The sequence below is a fragment of the Ascaphus truei genome, chromosome 3 (genome assembly GCF_040206685.1).
Source record: "Ascaphus truei isolate aAscTru1 chromosome 3, aAscTru1.hap1, whole genome shotgun sequence".
NCBI classification, from domain to species: Eukaryota; Metazoa; Chordata; class Amphibia; order Anura; family Ascaphidae; genus Ascaphus; species Ascaphus truei.
Window position 1 is genome coordinate 334,719,234 of NC_134485.1, and position 20,832 is coordinate 334,740,065.

At 43.8% G+C, this 20,832-nt stretch overlaps 1 protein-coding gene across 1 annotated transcript in view; it reads left to right on the forward strand.

Moving 5' to 3' along the window:
* The window catches only part of LOC142489928 (solute carrier family 26 member 10-like), a 111,504-nt gene that overhangs the window by 74,171 nt on the left and 16,501 nt on the right, over positions 1–20,832 (forward strand). Inside the window, 9 exon segments of the mRNA XM_075591567.1 lie at positions 4,062–4,175; positions 5,541–5,618; positions 8,482–8,577; positions 8,914–9,020; positions 9,680–9,687; positions 9,690–9,748; positions 15,295–15,474; positions 16,855–16,918; positions 18,761–18,840. Coding sequence (XP_075447682.1) covers positions 4,062–4,175; positions 5,541–5,618; positions 8,482–8,577; positions 8,914–9,020; positions 9,680–9,687; positions 9,690–9,748; positions 15,295–15,474; positions 16,855–16,918; positions 18,761–18,840 — 786 coding nt within the window.

The window sequence follows — 20,832 nt, forward strand, 5'->3', positions numbered from 1 at the left end:
TTTGAGTCACTATCCTTTTCATGTTTAGGGTTGACAGTGTGTGTCGTTCCCTAGTGCTGTTCATTAGTGTTTAAGGGTCCATGCCTCTTTTTTAAGTGTTTTTAAATCATGTACTGTTTATTCATCCCTTTTTGCACTGTGTCAAATAAATAAACAAATATATCAATTGCATACCTGAGTGCTCCCATACGGGTTACTTTTTTCTCTTTTCACTCACATACAGTATGTATATATATATATATATATATATATATATATATATATACAGTATATATACACAGTGTATATATGTATACTGTATATATATATATATATATATATATATATATATATATATATATATATATATATATATATATATATATATATATATATATATATATATATATATACAGTGTATATACTGTACAGTATATATTTATTTCTCTTCATGTCTTTATTTATTTATTTATTTATTTAGATTTATTTATTAATTGTGGGGCTGCTGTGCGTGAATTTTTTTTATTGGGGGTGAGGGGGGTGTTTGGCCCTTGGTGTGAGTTTACGACTTGCAGCAGCAGCAGCACAATTAATAAATAAATATAAATAAATAAATAAATAAATGACAATAAATACATTTGAAATACATTTTTATTGATAGTGTACATGTGCAGGGGGTCTCCGGAGCTGAAGCGCACAGGTTTCAGGTCTGGGGACCCCGTGCCCCCCGAGATACAGGCCCCTTTAGGGGGTGCCGGTATCCCTCTGCTCTGCTTGGTTAAACGCAGAGCACTCAGCACTCAGAAACACAGGCCAGCCAGATTTAAACACACACACAATAGGGGGAGGTTTTTTTTACATAGCTTGCAGGGAAGCTTAACGCACACACACAATAGGGGGATAGGGGGATAGGGGGAGGTTTTTTTTACATAGATTAGAGAGAAGGCAGGGCGTTTTAAAAGCGAGAATAGGGGGAGGGGGTTTTACATAGATTTTATTTATTTATTTATTTAGATTTATTTATTAATTGTGGGGCTGCTGTGCGTGAATTTTTTTTATTGGGGGTGAGGGGGGTGTTTGGCCCTTGGTGTGAGTTTACGACTTGCAGCAGCAGCAGCACAATTAATAAATAAATATAAATAAATAAATAAATAAATGACAATAAATACATTTGAAATACATTTTTATTGATAGTGTACATGTGCAGGGGGTCTCCGGAGCTGAAGCGCACAGGTTTCAGGTCTGGGGACCCCGTGCCCCCCGAGATACAGGCCCCTTTAGGGGGTGCCGGTATCCCTCTGCTCTGCTTGGTTAAACGCAGAGCACTCAGCACTCAGAAACACAGGCCAGACAGATTTAAACACACACACAATAGGGGGAGGTTTTTTTTACATAGCTTGCAGGGAAGCTTAACGCACACACACAATAGGGGGATAGGGGGATAGGGGGAGGTTTTTTTTACATAGATTAGAGAGAAGGCAGGGCGTTTTAAAAGCGAGAATAGGGGGAGGGGGTTTTACATAGATTTTATTTATTTATTTATTTAGATTTATTTATTAATTGTGGGGCTGCTGTGCGTGAATTTTTTTTATTGGGGTTGAGGGGGGTGTTTGGCCCTTGGTGTGAGTTTACGACTTGCAGCAGCAGCAGCACAATTAATAAATAAATATAAATAAATAAATAAATAAATGACAATAAATACATTTGAAATACATTTTTATTGATAGTGTACATGTGCAGGGGGTCTCCGGAGCTGAACCGCGGTGGTTTTAGGTCTGGGGACCCCGTGCCCCCCGAGATACAGGCCCCTTTAGGGGGTGCCGGTATCCCTCTGCTCTGCTTGGTTTACAGGCCGCGATCACGTGATCGGGACCTTTAAACCAAGCAGAGGGCTACCGGCACCCCCTAAAGGGGCCTGTATCTCGGGGGGCACGGGGTCCCCAGACCTAAAACCACCGCGGTTCAGCTCCGGAGACCCCCTGCACATCTACACTATCAATAAAAATGTATTTCCAATGTATTTATTGTCATTTATTTATTTATTTTTTGGCGGCTGCTGTGTGTGTGTATTTTTTTATTGTGGGTAGCGGGAGGGTGGGTGAATGGGGTATTCGCCCCAACGATGGTTGGGGAGGGCTTGCGGGGGGGGGGGGGGGGGGGGTGGGGTAGCGGGAGGGCTTAACCCCTTCATGACCGTAGCGGTATTAACTGCTACGATCGTGAAGGGGTTAAGTGCACCCGCAACCCCCCCCCCCTCCCGCAAGTCCTAAACTCACACCAAGGGCCAAATACCCCCCTCACCCATCCCCACTACACACAATAAAGCGGGCACGGTGGGTTAACCCCTTCATTGCCTTAGCGGCTATCCGCTATGGTAATGACGCAGCATTTTCCGTATTTTTAATAATATTGATCAGGAGCAGGGGGGTTCCCTGAGCATTAATTTCTGGCTCAGGGAACCCCCTGCTCACTGTACAATATTATTAAATCTCTCTCTGCTGCAAACACATCTCGCCCCCAGTATGTGCAGTAATTTACTGAACATGTACTGTAGAATAAATGCATACAGTAGTTTTATTTATTCGGGTTTATTACACAGTATACTGTATGGCCGGAAAACATCAGCATACAGTACAATATAATCCATCGAAATCCCCCCATTAGCCGTTTTCTTTTCTGAGGAAAAACAAAATGAAAAGTTTTAATGTACAGTAATGGTCAGCCCCCTAAAGAAGTTCCCAGCCAGCCCCACCAAAATAATACGGCAAAAATACAGTACTCACCATACTGTACAGTACAGTATTACTAAATTTCCCATTCAGCTTGCGCTGGCGCCGGCCCACTTCCAGTCCAGCTTTCATCATTTTGCAGAGGGACTAGCCCACCTGTAGTCAGCGGGAAATCGCTTAGGTACATGCAAGCTTCATCAAAACTGGCTGCGAAATCCATCTCAGATTTGTCACCGACGGCAGGACCATGATGATAAGCTGGTGCTGCTGCTGGTTCTGGTTCTGGTTCTGGCGCATTGCTTGGCAGGGACTGTCGCTTCTTATTTCGTTTTAACACGACCCTTCGCCTTTTGCCGCCTCCATTATCATAGATACGGGAAAAACCCTGTGACACACACCAATACCCTCCAACAAATTGGGGCTCAATACGGTGAAAACAGGGGTCACTACATAACCTTTTCCTTATTGCATGCTTCCACAAATGAGGAGTTGGCGAAAATCTGTAAAAGTCATAATTTTCGATAAAATACTGATAAATTTGAACAACTGTTGCCATCTTATCCTCTGTTGCATTTATAGCGGCCCATATCAAATAAGCATAACTTCTGTCAGGTTTTTGGAACACGGGCTCCACTTGTTCACTCATGTCTCTGTAGAATAGTGTAAGTGAAAATGATCTTTGTCTTTATTTAATACATTACTGTATGTAAAGCCTAAATTGATACATTTTTTGCAACTATTCCTTCAGTCTCAAGGACAAGTTACACAATAGCATACTGTACTGGGATAAAGTAACTTTTTTTGGAAACGAAACAACTTGCAAAGGCCACACATTACTTAAGTCATGAGTTTATGCCATCTGGTGGACAATCGAAACATCGCAGCCTAGTAAATCATTCTCATTATCATTTAACAAGATCAGGCCCCCGTCAGCCAGGCATGAACCGTGGCTGGGAAGGCAAGCGCAACGAAGCATGCAAGAGGTGAGCAGTGGCGGATTCCAGGTTTCTGCCAGGTACAAACCAGGCATTTGCTCGAATAAAGTGTGTCGGTGCAGTATCTCTCCAGGGCCACCTTGTCTCCCACAATGCTTTTTCTATGTTCTCATTTTGCTTTTCATCTCTCCCATTGCCTATCTTTTTCATTCAGGTGGGTTGTGAGCAGAGAGAGATGTTAGGTGGCAGTAGGGCAAACACTTTTTTTCTCAAGATTTTGTGGGTTGTCATTAAAAGGTAGAAAAATCCAGGAGACCAATAGCAATTAGTAGGCCGCTATCGCAAAGGGATCAACTATTCATTAAAAATACTTTTAACTTTAAAATAAAATTACTGTAGATTTTTTTTTTTTTTACAGGAACTTTTGGCCCACGGGATATCCAACATTCTCTCCTCTTTGTTTAACTGTTTTCCTAGCTCTGCCACATTGGCTACAACGAACATTCTTGAGGGTGCAGGGGGACATACTCAGGTAAGGTTTTTGAAATGCACCGTATGTCTCAGTGTCTTGACCTCCAAATGTTCTATAAACCACAAACATTTGAATATGAGTAGAAACCTACTAAGAAGTCAACCACACTCATCTTCCACCTCCACCCTTATGGGATACCAGAGACTTGTGTTCCTGAAGAACATACCTTTACCATTCTCAGAGTCAAGTCATCGATCTCCTCACCTCAACTTCCTGACATCAGGGACAAACAGAGACATGGACATCTTCCCACAGAGATACTATGTGCACACCCCAGAAACACATACCTTTAAAATCAGGGCTCTTCAACTGGTTTTCCAAAGGGGTCAAATCAGAAAAAAGGAGTAGAAGGGCAACAAGAATATTGTAATGTCATTTTGAACACATGCCAAGACTTCTAAACCAGTATTTTTAAACATTTTTCTTTCATCCGGACCATACAGTATATATTTAGAATACCTTTGCTTATAAGTGAGTTTTAGTGTGAGCAAATTGCACCAAGCTGCTTAGGTAACTAAAATGAAATGAGCAGAAGTAGACAGTCCAAGAGCCACACCAAAGACCCCTGTGGGCCAATTTGGCCCAGGGGACTGTTTTACATGGCCACAGTGACCCACAGTGTAAGACGATCAGTCTCCTCCACATAGACATCCACATGAACTTCAGTGGATTGAAATCTAACTTTTCAGGTCATTGTTATTTCAGTAAAATATCCGTTGTGGTTCAGAACTTCTAAATATACCTTTGTTTAGAACCTTTCAACTCTCTGGAGATAAGTAGGGCACATATAGGACCTCTATATTCTTCCTAGAGGGGAATATATTGTACATACCTTTCTATCGCTCTCACTTAGAGACACCAGAGACACAAAGGTGTATCCACCTTTAAGACCCACCTCTAAACACACCTGCTTAAGGTAGCATATGAGTAGCTCCATGGCTGATAATTAACATCTCATACATAAACCTTGGCCCCTTGCAGACGCACTTACACGAACGCCCTCCTATTGTCTCTGAATGTTCTTCTTGCCAACCAATTAGATTGTAAGCTTTTCGGAGCAGGGACTCCTTTCCCTAAATGTTACTATTATGTCTGAAGCACTTCTCCCCTTTATGTGTTATTTATATTATTTGTTATTTATAAAATTGTCACGTGTATTACTGCTGTGAAGCGCTATGTACATTAATGGCATATAAATAAAGACATATATTTGTACATACATACATACATTTTCACACGTTGATTAAAATGCCAGTTAACACAGGTTAGCTGTGCGATAACCCATAACAGAGCTTAGGAATACATACATCTCATCCAACTCTATTAAGACATATCTCAGCAGGATAATTTTTCTTGTTTCTTTAGCTTTCAGGGTTCTTCACCAGCTGTGTGGTCCTGGTTGTTCTGGTTTGGGTTGGGCCTCTCTTTAACTACTTACCAAAGGTGAGTTGGAGGTTCCTTCTGTCATAGGGTACAAGGATATATGGTGACACTTCAAAAGATGCACAGCCAGATAATTATTTAAGAAAGGAACAAACCATGTTCTTCAGACTGTGACAATATCATTGTCAGTTTTTGGGCATGTGTAACTCTTCAGCTTTGAAAAAAAAGTCACCGTTTAGCATTTGGAAATGAGAAAGTGATCAAATGATTTGTCCTTTGTATGGACAGCGGCCAGTACCTAAACTCCCCTCTACTTAGCAGTGATCCATTAAAAAAGTTAAGAGCCTTTGGCAGAGCAGTCCTACTGTGTATACAGAGTACATTTTGTTTTGCTCTAGTAAACTCTGCGCTTCTTTAGAGATCTCCAGAGCCTTGTTCCCTAAAAACTATACTGACGTTTCTAAGGGATATATGTATTAAGGCAAATTAGTGCTATTCATGGAAAAAACATTGTTCCAAATATATCAATGTGGAGAAAAGTGTGTTTTGATAATGCTGGTTTTTGGAGCAATGCGGCATCATACAGTATGTAAGAACGGTTTCTTACATCTGATGCAGAATTCAGGCTTATTCCACTTCAGATATACAATACTTTTTGGTGCAAATAGAAGGCAAAAGGAATGGTGCACAGAAATGCAGAATGTGATACATATCAGTATTATATGTGCACCATGTAACTCCTCCCCAACCCCTCCTACTGACTCTCCCAAAGGTGCAAGCTAGGGTAGATGGGACAAAATGAGTGCAAAGTACTTTAATGCATAGGCGCAGCATGATGGGCTCCAGATGTATCAAACAAAAATTGAATTGATTTCAATTGGATTTTTTTCTTTGATACATCTGGATCAATGTTTTTGCCCCTGAATTGCACCACTTGTGACCGGGTGTTTCTTGATTGCTACCTTTATAGAAGTTTAGCATAAGTAACCTTAATGCACTGGTGCACCCTGTTTTTTTTTTGTATTATTTACAATTTATGAAGTGTTGCTAAGTATTTTTTCTATGCGCACCAGGCTGTTTCATATTTTGATATGTGCTCCAGATGTGCACCACTTCTGTCTTATTTGCTGTACACTGTACAGTGGGGGGTTGTCACTTTTTTAAATCACCATAACTATTCTAGCTTCCCATTGCATAGCCAGTAACCATCCTCACACTGATATGACCCAAAAGGTCAAAACAGCTGTCTGTGAGCAGGGTTACTGGCTATGCACTGCTTAAACCCAGGCTGTGCGGAAACAGCTGTGTTGTACGGCAGGCATAAGCTGATAGGGGTCCATGTTAAAATGGATAAGAAGCAAAAAAGGACAAACTGAGGGTTAATTTGCATGTCATTACCCAGAATCCCTGCCTGCAGTGGAAGCATTGGATGCTAAGAGATAATGGGGAAAGGCAGGTTTGCAGACATGTCTGAGACATGTGAATGTGCTCACAAGTGATATTTTTATTTGCTGTCTTTTATACTCCTAAGCAGAGTTGGGCGATATCAAAATTCTCACGACACAAATGATTTTAAGAAATTTATCATGATACCTGTATATATCGCAATCATTTTGTTAAAATAAAAAATCTGCAAATGTTCCAGTAAATCTAAATTAAAAAATGTTCTCAAAAAAATAAATGTTCTTTAGATTTACTAGAACAAAGAGACCTTCATTCCCAAACCCTTTCCATGTCTGCACCGTTCCCCACCTACAAGGCTCCCATCACCCTAGCATCCCCCCACATTCATCCATCCCTCATCCCATCCCTCACCTACACTGCTCCCATCACCCTAACATCCCCTCATCCCCTCACTCTCATTCGAGATACTCCCTCCATTTAATAACACTTTTCACTTATAAAATGTTACAAATACATGAAACAGATTTTTCGGCAGTCAAAAATTGTTGAAAATTTTATTTTAATATTTTTTTTAAAACATTTTCATAAAGGGTGAGAGTGATTGAAGCAGTGTTGGTGATAAAGGGTGACGTGCAGGCATGGGAAGGGAAGGAGAGGGGTGGGTTACGGTTCCCAGTGGAGATAAAGGGGTTAAGTGCCCCAGGGGGGAGAGAGGGAGTGGTTAAGGGTCCCAGGGGGGAGATAGGAAGGGATTAAGTGTCCCAGGGGGAGGGGGTGCAGGGGTTAACAAAAGGAAAGTGAGGAGTTCCTACCTTTCACCACTGGCTCTGCTCTCACATGCTCTCTCTCCCCATGCTGCCAAAAGCATTGTCCCCCTCCCAATGGGTCAGGAGCATTCAGGGGCAGGTGGGGAGGGTGGCTTGGGGGGAGAGAGGCAGCACAGTGGCTGCTTCAAAGCTGCTGTCACTGCACCGGCATCCCTTAATATAGCGATAACAGGTCGTTTCCAATATCGGCACTCCGGGAGAATCTGTTATCGCGATATATCGGTATATCGCCCAACCCTACCTCTAAGCTATTAGTGAAGATCTCACCGTTGACATTAGATGTAGTTAAGTGATTTGGGGGTTTGTAGGATTATTTATTGAAGCCTCCAAACTGCAAAATTGGTACAAAAACACAGCACCAGATCTATCAAATGTTTTGATCTGTAATAAATCTGTTGTAGTTTCTTTGCCACAGTTTTGAAGATGGGGGACTTTGATAAATGATGCCCTATGGATTAAAGTAATAGTCATGCAGTACAGGGACAAAAACATTGCTTCAGATGCATTCCAAATAATCATATTAAGTTTAATAGTAATTTTTCTTTGATTCACCAGGTGTAGTTTTTTTGTGAAATAATTGCATCCCATTTGCCTTGATACTTATGGGCCAGAATGATAACAATTGCAACTAATTCTGAATCCGAGGGCTGCTGACTCGTGTCTTGTGTCTTGTGTGTGCTTGTATCTCTCAGGCAGTCCTCGCTTGTATAAACGTGGTGAGCCTCAGACAGATGTTCCTGCAGTTCCAGGACCTACCAGAGCTGTGGAAAATCAGCAAGATTGATTTTGTGAGTCTTCCATATCACACAGCATATACCTCTAATATTCCTCTCTCCTCTCACAAATTGCATATATTGTCCCGTTTATATACTGTACATCTCAGTTATCCCAACTAATAAACATCTCTTGTGTACTTTCATCTAACATGTGAAAATATGTGTATACAGTACAGTATATGCATGTTTACAGTATACAATGCTCACTGTTAGTGCATAGTATACACCCTCTCTTCTCTCACACAGTTTATATCCTTTACAGGGGTATATACCTGCTCTCTCACATACAGTATATACCCCTCTCCCTCACAGTATGGCACATCTTCATATATTACACTTCTTTTCTAGTCAGTCTGGGTGGTTACTTGGTTGGCCGTAGTCATTCTCAACGTGGACGTGGGCCTGGCGGTGGGAGTCGTGTTCTCCATGATGACCGTGGTCTGTCGAACCCAGAGGTACGAAGCCCGAGATCACATGTAGTATGGAGAGATTTACACTTTAGGTCAAATATCTTCCCTTTAAATCACGGCATCGCCCAATTTAAACACCGACTGTTCTTGTGACAAAAGTTGTCCCCTTTCTCTGCCAGAGGGGCCTGCCACTCACCTCTGAAATGAAGATGACCCCATTTCCTTTATGAAGAGGTTCTGACATTTGTAATATTAATAATTGTGTTGAAGACCACCACATTTACTAGCTGTACTCAGCAGTATATGTATGTATGTATGTATGTATGTATGTATGTATGTATGTATGTATGTATGTATATATGTATGTATGTATGTATGGTGATATGCTGCTTGCGATCATATAAACTCGAACTACAGATAATAAACACCAGAGCACCCGCACGTTTATAGTAGTCTATTTGCTGGTCCTGATGAAGGGCACTTGTCCACTGAAACATTGTGCTTTTTCCTTGTCGCCTGCAGTAAAGTTAATGCTGCAATAAGCTACCAGCTTGAGTACAGTGTGTGCCGCCATCATTCTCATAGACAAGTCACATTTAGTAAAGTCAAAAGTTTTGCCTTTTTTCAAAATGTGTAGATAATTATTGGACTGGTAATTCGTGCCTCTGGTGAAGAAGTTAACATTTCATTGGTGTGTTTTACAGGGCGCATTGTTCGTTTTGGGAAGAGCAGTCAATACGGAAATATACAGGCCTGTTGAGCAGAACAATAAAGTAAGCTTTTGCCGAAATGATCCGAGGATATTATGTATAGCAATGAGCCATAGCTGTCATTACTCTTCATGCCAAAATATATACATCCTGCAGTTGCAGAGTAGACGAGGGTGAAAAAAGACATATGTCCATCAAGGAATGGACGCCCTGCAGCGACCGTCGTGGCTGCCACCCCTCTCCCAGCGCTGCGTTTTTTCTGAGTTTTGGTCGCAGTGCCGGAAACAGTAAGAGCGGCTACATCGGAAAAAGTTGGTACTAGGACTCCTAGGCCTACCTTCTCTGCTTGAATTACCATACAGTGCGTGCATACTTTACATCCCGGTTGGCCAACTCCAGTCTTCAATGACTGAGCCACTGATTGAGCCGACTGTGCTGAAGCAGAGATATCCGTAAAGCCTGACCTGTTGCTGGCCCATGAGGAATGGAGTAGGCCACCCCCGCTCTACATAAAAATAACTTCTAGTGTAGTAGCTAAGATCCGGGGGCAACAATACATCGATGACTTGCTCAGAGTGGTAGGAGCAGGTAATGGTCTTTAAGCACAGTCTATTTTAGTATAGATATAAATGAGAAAAAGCAAAAATAAACACTATCCTTTAATAGTAGATGGGAGCAATACAGTACCTGTGTGCACAATAAAATCCTAAAAGCAGAAAGTTTGTGGTAACCTCAAAACCCATGGGCTCTATGTACCAAGCAGTACGTGCGCTCTGGCGCAGTTGCGTCTAAAAATGTAATTTTTTTTCTGTCTGAAACGCGACATATTTATGAATTATATGTCCGCAATGTTAGAATTTGGCACATGCTGCGCGGGTATTTGGCACTAAAATAAAAAGACTCACGCCACCTTTAAGGTGACAGAGTAAACCAACGCAGAAAACCATAGAGAAAAGCGGCGCAAGCCGCGATCCCTTAATACATAGACCTGTGCCCGTATGCAAATGTAACCCCACCCTAACTCCTCCAACTTGTTCCATCAATCCCGCATCTCGTCGCAGGCAGGCGGAGATGCCCACGAATATGGCGCAAGCAAGATTAAGGAAACAACAGAAGGGATAGGGAGTGATCACATGACCATACTAATTGAATAAAGTAATTGGGTACATAAATAGGTAATCAAATGGTGGGTGCAAACTGTGAACTGAAAAGTGAATCAGAAAAGGAAGAAGGGGAAACACAAAATGGATGTGCCCCCTAAAAGAATTCACTTAAATGCACACCAACAAAGTGTAAAAATTAACTTTAACCCCACCCTAACTCCTCCAACTTGTTCCATCAATCCCGCATCTCGTCGCAGGCAGGCGGAGATGCCCACGAATATGGCGCAAGCAAGATTAATGTGCATAGACGCTGTCTGTGGCAGGTATATTTCAGTGCCGGTTGTGACAAAATAAAGACTTTGCACCAGAATTTGCCATTTGATACATAGAGCCCAGTATCCTTAAAAATAAATAAAATTCCCTTTTTTGTAAAAAAATATTCTACAAGGAGAAAGAATACAAATAGTATAAGAGGTAAACAACATGTTATACTTTGGGGTGCAGGTAGTTAGCCGTGATGGGTGCTTATGGTTGTCCTCCCTGCTGGTTCTCCCGCTCAGGGCTTTTATCACCCAGTCAAAGGCCATTCTGGTTTCCACCCTATAGATTTGTGCAGCACTGTCCCTGCTGTCTGGTTCAGAACTCCAGTCCTCAAGCGCCACCTGGTGGCAGTCATTTTGACTGAACTACCTGTGCAGAATTTGGATCCCCTTGAAACCTGACCTGTTGGTGGTACCTGAGGACTGGAGATGGGAACCACTGCTGTATGGGGAGATTCCTCCGCACCCTCTCCACCTGCTATGGTCTCCCCATTCTCTCTCCCCGCATTCTCAGCACCTCGTGGTCCTTGCATTTTTCAAGGCTGAAGTTAGCTTCTTATTCGTGAAAAGTCATTTTCTATGGGTTACAGTGGCGGCCGCCTTTATTCTCCTGCGGCCTTTTCCCTGCGATTTTAAAAATCGCGGGCAAATCGCGGGCTGATGGGGGCCGTTTTCAGCCTTTTTGGGCGCCTGCGGGCATTTCTATTGTTTAGCGCTAAGCGCTTTCATTGTCTAGCGCTATTAGCTGATTTCGGGCCGCGCGGAGAAGGCCCGTGAGAGGCGGATAACATCCCCGCATTTTTCCGGGTAAGTTGGAGGATAGGAGGGGCCGCAGCAGTAAATGACTTTGGGAGACCTATTTCAGAGGGGTTTGCCACAGAGTGGGCCCCTTACATTAAACCCACTTGTATTTAGCCCGTCCCAAAAAAGGATGTTGGCTTCAAAACAGCTGCTAAACTGGGCATGGGCGCCAATATATTCCAATTTTCATAAGTAGCTGCAGTGTTTTAGGGGTTAAATTACTTTGGGAGACCTATTTCACAATGGTTATCCACAGAGGTGACCCCTTACATAAAGCCCACATGTATTTACCTTGGCCCAAAAATGGTATGGGCATTAAAACAGTGTCAAACTGGGCACGGGTGCTAATTTATAACAATTTTAATAAGTAGCTGTAGTATTTCACGGGTTACATGACTTTGGGCCACCTATATCACAGCGGTTTTCCACAAGAGGGAGTCCCTTACATAAAACTCACTGGTATTTATCCTGGCCCCAAAAGTATTTGGGCCTCAAAACAGGTGCCATACTGGGCAATTTACATAGTGGATCCCCTTCTATGGATAACCACTGTGAAAGAGGTGACCAAAAGTCATGTAACCCTTGAAGTACAAATACACTACAGCTACAGATGCAGGGGCCGTTATTTGAACAAATCTCCAAATGTATTTTCGAGATTTCCCCGTGATCCGCACTAGTTTTGCCGGGGCAGACTATAATGGCCCATCGGATTAACACAGCAGGGGTCTGCCTTTCTGTAATAGACGCGCAGTCAGAGATAGGCTGAATCAGTTACTCGAACTGCGCGCCTCTCACAGGCAATTGCAGGGGTTTTATTCAATTTTAAACATTACAGTAATGTAGCAGGGGGTCTCCGGAGCAGAACCTTTTTTGATTTGAGGTCCGGGGACCCCCTACTTCCTGAGATACAGGACCCGTTATGGGGTGCCGGTATCTCCTATGCATGGACATGTCCCGATCACGTAACGTGAGACATTTCCATGCATAGGAGATACCGGCACCCGATAACGGGGCCCATATCTCAGGAAGGTGGGGGTCCCCAGACCTGAAATCAATGTGGTTCTGCTCTGGAGACCCCCTGCTACATTACTGTAATGTTTCAAATTAAATAAAACCCCCGTGATCGCCTGTGAGATGCGTGCAGTTAGAGTGACTGATTCATCCTCTTACTGCGCGTCTGTTACAGAGAGGCAGATCCCGGTAGGACTGACACAGCAGGATCCCTGCTGTGTTAATCTGATGGGCCATTATGTCTGCAGCGGCAAAACTTGTGAATTTATCGCAACCTACACGCGGCACAACGCAAAATGTACCCAGGTAAATGTTCGGATAACGGCCGCTGCATCTGTACTTATTTAAATTGTACAAATTGATGCCCAATTTGGTGCCCATGCCTGTTATGGGCCAGGCTAAATGCAAGTGACTGTTATGTAGGGGATGCATCTATAAATAACCTTTGTGATACAGGTGGCCCAAAGTCATTTAACTCTTGAAACAATACAGCTACTTGTAACATAGGCACCTGTGTCCAGTTTGGTACAGTACGTCCTTTGATGAGAAATCCTTGTTGGGCCAGGCAAAGTGCAATTGGATGTCACATAAGGGATTCCCTTCTGTGCATAACCAATGTCAAATAAGTAGCCCAAAGTCATTTAACCCATGAAATATTGCAGGAATTATTCACATTGGTAAATATTCGTGACCATGCCTCTTTTGGTACGAGTTTTGAGGCCCAAATCCTTTTGGGCAAAGTAAATATAAATGAGTTTTATGTAAGCATCCCCATGATGTCACAAAAAACGGTGAAATACAGTCGGTGTTCCAATATCATTTAACCAATCAAAAACTACAGCTACTTAGTCAAATTGTTACAACAACAAAAAATAGGCACCCACGCTTGACACCTGTTTTGATGTCCATACCCTGTGTGTTACAAAGGAGATACCCTTTTGTGGATAACCACTATGAATGATGTGGCCTAAAGCCTTATAACTCTTGAAATACTGCAGGTACTTATTCAATTTAAGCAATATTGACACCATTGCCCAGTCTGGCACATGTTTTGATGACAATTGAGATTATCTAAACCCAATTACATAAAACCTTAAATGGGTTGAATGCATGGGATCCCACTCTGTGGCAAAACTCTGTGAAATAGGTGACCCAAAGTAATTTAAACCTTTGAAAAATAAATTCACAAAGCGGGAGCACGAATAAGTAGCTGGGCGAATAAGTAGCTGGGCGAATAAGTAGCTGGCAAATACATAGCTGGGGGAGTAAGTAGCTGGGCGAATAAGCAGCTGGGCGAATAAGCAGCTGGGCGAATAAGAAGCTGGGTGAATAAGAAGCTGAGCGAATAAGAAGCTGGGCGAATAAGCAGCTGGGCGAATAAGAAGCTGGGTGAATAAGCAGCTGGGCGAATAAGCAGCTGCGCAATAAGCAGCTGGGCGAATAAGAAGCTGGGCGAATAAGCAGCTGGGCGAATAAGCAGCTGGGCGAATAAGCAGCTGGGCGAATAAGCAGCTGGGCGAATAAGCAGCTGGGCGAATAAGCAGCTGGGCGAATAAGCAGCTGGGCGAATAAGCAGCTGAGCGAGTAAGCAGCTGGGCGAATAAGCAGCTGGGCGAATAAGCAGCTGGGCGAATAAGCAGCTGGGCGAATAAGCAGCTGGGCGAATAAGCAGCTGGGCGAATAAGCAGCTGGGCGAATAAGCAGCTGGGCGAATAAGCAGCTGGGCGAATAAGCAGCTGAGCGAGTAAGCAGCTGGGCGAATAAGCAGCTGAGCGAATAAGCAGCTGGGCGAATAAGCAGCTGGGCGAATAAGAAGCTGGGCGAATAAGCAGCTGGGCGAGTAAGCAGCTGAGCGAATAAGCAGCTGGGCGAATAAGCAGCTGGGCGAATAAGCAGCTGAGCGAATAAGCAGCTGAGCGAGTAAGCAGCTGGGCGAATAAGCAGCTGGGCGAATAAGCAGCTGGGCGAATAAGCAGCTGAGCGAATAAGCAGCTGGGCGAATAAGCAGCTGGGCGAATAAGCAGCTGGGCGAATAAGCAGCTGGGCGAATAAGCAGCTGGACGAATAAGCAGCTGGGTGAATAAGAAGCTGCCTTCAGCCTTGTCTTGCAATTGACTCCTCTGGGGCCAATTGGCTTAATTTTTCTCCTAGACCATTGCATTTGAGTGTGATACAAGGCTCATTCTTAAGGCTAACATGACAAGCTAATATTTCTTATATATTTGTAATGTTTGGCTCTTTTGAGTTTATTGCATAGCCTGGTTTTTTTTCCAGTGCGGAATCTCCTGTTACTTGGGGGCAGATGATGAAAAAGGCTTCCAACATTGACTCGCCAAAATGTAATATATATTCCTGATATTATCCTTGTTCTCAGTGCTTTGAAATCCCCGGCCTGAAGATACTGTCATACAACTCCCCAATTTACTACGGCAACAGGGACATCTTCAAGGAAGCCATGAGCAGGATTGTGGGACTGACGCAGGAGAAGATACGGAAGAGAGAGAAGGCTCTGAAAGCCTTGGAAAATGGCAGGAAGATGAGCATTACAGTTGTGGTAAATTAAAACGCTCATATACATGATTATTATCCCAATGTAATGAGATTAGGCAGACTCCCTTTAATTACTATCCCCTTAACTCGGCTAGCAGGGGAGCCAGCAATGCATTGGGCATGGCAACTCTACCAGCAATGCATTGGGCATGGCCCCTCTACCAGCAATGCATTGGGCATGGCCCCTTTGCCAGCAATGCATTGGGCATGGCCCCTCTACCAGCAATGCATTGGGCATGGCCCCTTTGCCAGCAATGCATTGGGCATGGCCCCTCTGCCAGCAATGCATTGGGCATGGCAACTCTACCAGCAATGCATTGGGCATGGCCCCTCTACCAGCAATGCATTGGGCATGGCCCCTCTGCCAGCAATGCATTGGGCATGGCAACTCTACCAGCAATGCATTGGGCATGGCCCCTCTGCCAGCAATGCATTGTGCATGGCCCCTCTGCCAGTGAATGGGTTGATTACTGCCTACAAATAAAAGAATATCAGTAAATATTTTAAAATAATGGCAAAATGTAAAATATGAACAAAAAAAACTTGAAACATAATCTTATTCTTGCAATTACCAGCCTGTGTGTCATAAATAAATGTCCCTAATACTCAAATGGAACAATTTGTGGGGCCTATGTATGCAAAAGTGGTGCATTTCTGGGGAGAAAAATCAATTGCTCCAGATCAAAGCATCAAAGAAAAGTATCATATTGCTTTCAATGAGATGTTTTCCTTTGTTACATCTTTTTTTCAGTGATTTCAGACCCTATAGATCCCTTTAATGAGTTTGCACCAGAGAGTTAGAAAACAAAAACCCCACGGGGTGATGTACCAAGGCACATTTGGAGGAAATTGATGCAAATTGCGTCATTTCCGTCTTGCGTCTCATGGCGCCGGGTATCAAGGTCTTTGCTCCAAAATTTGCTTTGTGTGCATCAGCTTGCGATTTGGGGAGTGACACGGGATGGGTTAGAGAGCAGTTACATGGCACACAGATTAGAACGAGGTGTATCAAACTCTACATCTCCCGGCATCACTTTATTTTTATTTTATCTTACATTGACGTCAAAACAAGTTGCCATGTCTGAGGTGGCGTAAACATGTCTAGCTAACAATTTGCATGAGATGCAAGAAACACTTTGATACATTTGACACAATTGCGAGCAGAAAATAGATCAATGTGTCAAAAGAAACTTCTATGTATCAAGGCAAAACTGTTGCAATAAAAACCGATCAATGGGATTTTATATTTGGTACATCAGGTGATGTTTTGCAACATTGTAAGATTCAACATTTTAGGGGCAAGGTCATCCTTTTTTTAAACAAATAAAATAATATTTAGTGAACATTTATATACTAAGGAAATGTTAAATGTTTCAATTTTCAGGACACCGGGATAGAAAATCCAGTTTATCATCCTCCGGACGGGTGCAGCACAAAACCAGAAACAGGTACAGAGACTTTTGTGTTCTCCGACGCGCAGAATCTGATGTGAGAAGCTATCCACAATTAGGTTGATGGTGAACTGGAATCATTATTATCAGTCACCTAATTATAAAGCTTTCCAGAGGTTGTCCTGCTTATTTTATTTTTCCTAGCTGATTTCCATTAATATTTTATATAGTAACATATTTTAGCAGCTGCAAAGTTATTAAGTTGCTGGTAACTCTGGTGCTACTTTTGATAAGAGATGGAGGAAGTGGTAGTAAAGCACAGCACCTACAGTAACTGTGGCTGGTAGGATATAAAAATGTGCATCATTTAGTTGTCTGGGATGCACTAAAAAGCATCCTAACTCTTCATAGTGTGATTACTTATAGGAAGCAGGTCTTTAACTCGGGCAGAAAAAGTATTGGCGCTTGGACTTCTGCATTTATACCTTAAGTTGCCATGGTGGTTGGCAGGAGCTTATAGGCTAGTACCAACACTGACTCATCCTGGAAAGATCACTGGGATGCAGCCTCTAGCTGACTGGCAGTACCAGGGGGTAAGGTGCAGGCACTAGCAGGCCGACACAAAAAAAAGAGTGCTGGGTGCCAGGGACTTTTATAAAAATACTGTGATTCAATGACAGCAACAAACAGTCAAACTTTTCCCAACAATAACTCTTCTGGGAGCCCGCCTAGCAGGAGCACTAGCTTTGAGTGCTGGGAACAATGCAAGTTGGACCTATCCCGGAGGTCTCTATCCCTTCAGGTCCCCCTCTACTCACAGATCCCCTCCATCGGTGCATTGTCAGTCCTTTGGTCTGAGGGTCTGTCTGCCGGGGACATCACCCTGTTGCTCATTATCCTGATTCCTTCCTATAATCTTCCGAGGTTCCTCCCCCAGCTATATTCCTATTGGGTAAGATACTACATACACCAGCACTGGAGCCGGGAGCTTATGAGCTGAAATTCCCACATTTTCTCCGTTTTAATTCTTATATGGAAGACTCTCAGAGGTATCAAGGCAAATTTGGTGCAACATTGAGGTAAATTGCCTTGTCTTTTTCTTGCATCTCTTTGTGTCAGTGTAACAAGATCTTTGCACCCTGCACGTCCACTTGTGATTTGGGGAGAGTCAGTAGATGGAGTTAGCTAGGAGTGAGATGATGCACAGATTATAGTGAGATATACTGTATTAAACTCCGCGTCCCTTTTTTATTTTGCATTTGCTGGGACCGTGGTGTACACCTTTCTGGCTAACAGTTTGCCGCATGCAAGAAACCGTTTCTTACGTTTGAGAAAAGGGCAAGCAGAATATGGAGCAAAGCTTTAATCCAAGCTTGCATTCCTTTACCTTGATCCTGTACATCAGCACTATAATTCCATGTATTCAATGGGAAGGTTTTTCCTGATAAATCTGATGCAGTTTTTTTGTCCATGTACAGTACTGGAACTGGGGGACCTGGATAATCAGGCCCTCTAGTGGCTTAGTGCAGGAGTGCTCAACTCCAGTCCTCAAGCACCCCCAGCAGGTCACGTTTTCAGGATATCCCCTCTTCAGCACATGTGGCTCAATCAGAGGCTGAGTCGATGATTTAGTCTCTGATTGATCCACATATGCTGAAGCAGGGACTTATTTAGCCACCTGTGCTGAAGCAGGGATATCCAGAAAACCTGATCTGTTGGGGTTGGGGGGGGGGGGGGGGGCGGGAGGCTTGGGTACTGGAGTTGAGCTCCCCAGGCTTAGTGCACCAGGATATGATGTGTGTCACTGAGGTCAGTGATGCCTGAGCAGGAGCCTACTTACTGACCATAAGTAAACAGAACCATCATTGCTATTAACTAAATCCACATTTCTCATTTTAGATAAAGAAATTAAGTCCCTTATCATTGACTGCACCGGAGTTATTTTTATTGACATAGCTGGAGCCCGCCTATTTATACAGGTAACTTGAATTTTATAGCCTTATTGCACTGAAAAAGGCATTCTCCTATGCCCCTAATGGACCACTCAATCCAGCTGAACAAATGATATTCTTTCATTGAAGCAGTTGGTTTTGTTATATGCTATAATGAAGCCTGAAAGATCATACCATATAATTGTGACAGTCAGCTGTAAAGAGCATAGCATTTACTATAATTGACATTAGTGATAATGACATGCAAATGATGTGTTAACATGACATCGAATATCCACAAACGTCTATTATGGTTTATACAGGGATTTACCATTACATTATTTAAGTTATATCTAAAGTTTGTGTTAGTCCTATCGAGAGACTGAAATACTGTGCTATGTTGGCTATACACAGGGCCGCCGAGAGGGGGGGGACAGCCCAGACAAAGTGTCCCGGGCCCGGTGGCTGTGGGGGGCTACAGGGCCACAGACGGCTTTCCCGGTGCCCTTACTACAGTTTCCACTGGGGTCCCCCTCACCCCCTCCCCACTCCACCGACCCCAGTGTCGACACCCATGTGAGACCCCCCTATATCTCTCACACCTCTATACCCCCACCTCTCTCTCAGTGCCAAACCCCCACCCCTCTCCCCCGTACACACACACACACACACACACACACACAATACCCCCCACACACATAATAGACACACACAATACCCCCCACACACATAATAGACACACACACACACACACACAATAACCCCCCCCACACACACACACAACCATAATACCCCCCCTCCCACACACACAACCATAATACCCCCTTCCCACACGCACAAAATACTCCTCTTCCCCTACACACATAAAAAAAAACCACACACATAATATCCCCCTCCCCCCACACACACATAATACCCCGTCTCACCCCCACACCCCACCCCACCAACCCCCCTCTATCTCTCACTCCTCTCTCTCACACTTCTATTCCCCTACCTCTCTGCCCCCACACCCTCACCTCCCCAAACCCCCAACTCTCTCCCTCCTACACACACACACACACACACACACACACACACACACAATGCTTCCCCCACACAATACCCCCTCCCCCCTTCCCCCTTCCCCATACAAACAATACTCCTCTCCCCCCTCACCCCCCACATAAGTAAAATGTTAAAGAAAATTAGAGTATAAGGGATTCAGAGATGTCTAGTGGATAAACATTTTTTTATTTTGTATGTAAAATCTGCGAGTTTTTATCAGTCAGACTTAATTGATGTCCGTGGGAGCATTTATATCAGAAACCAGCGAGACGTACGTAAAATCAGTGACCGGTCTGGGGAGTTCTGCTTTAAGTGCCATTCTAAAGACTACGTTTTATAACTTCCCTGGCAAAGAGGAGGTGGCCCCATTGCATATATGAAAATATGGACCATTGTCTAATTGGAAATGATGAATGCAATATTAAAATAAAATAAAAATGACTAGTTGTCACAAGAAAATCCAATAGCAGCATTATTAGGGCTTCCCACTTGGCTAGCACTGGTTTTATATGAAGGGGGGTGGGGGAGAAATGTGAAGCTGCTCAACCTTTCCTGTGCTGTCTTCCATGGTCAAATAAGGGGCTTCAGCAGGCCTCCAGTATCGCACCGATCAGCCCGCCCAGCTTACGGCGCGGGGTGAGGCCTACACTTGAGGCAAGCCACAGCAGGGGAGAGGCCTGCTACATGGGGGAAAAGCTGTGGCCCGTAGTCTGACACGGATGTTGGTCTGGCTGCCAGGCCTGGTTGCAATGGGGACCCGGCAGCTGGCCAGGCCAAATCACCAGCACCAGACGGGCCTCCAGTCGGCAGTACTGGGGGGCCAGGCCAACTACTGAAAGTTGGGCCTGGCCAACGTCTGTGTCCAGCTGCTGGGCCTGTGGTTGCTGCCGGCTCCCGGCTCTCCCCAGCTGCTGCCTCCTCAAACAGTCGTCTTCTCTCCAGCCGGTGCGCACTGGAAGCTGGGCCTGACTTCTGGATGCACCCAGTTTCTTGGTG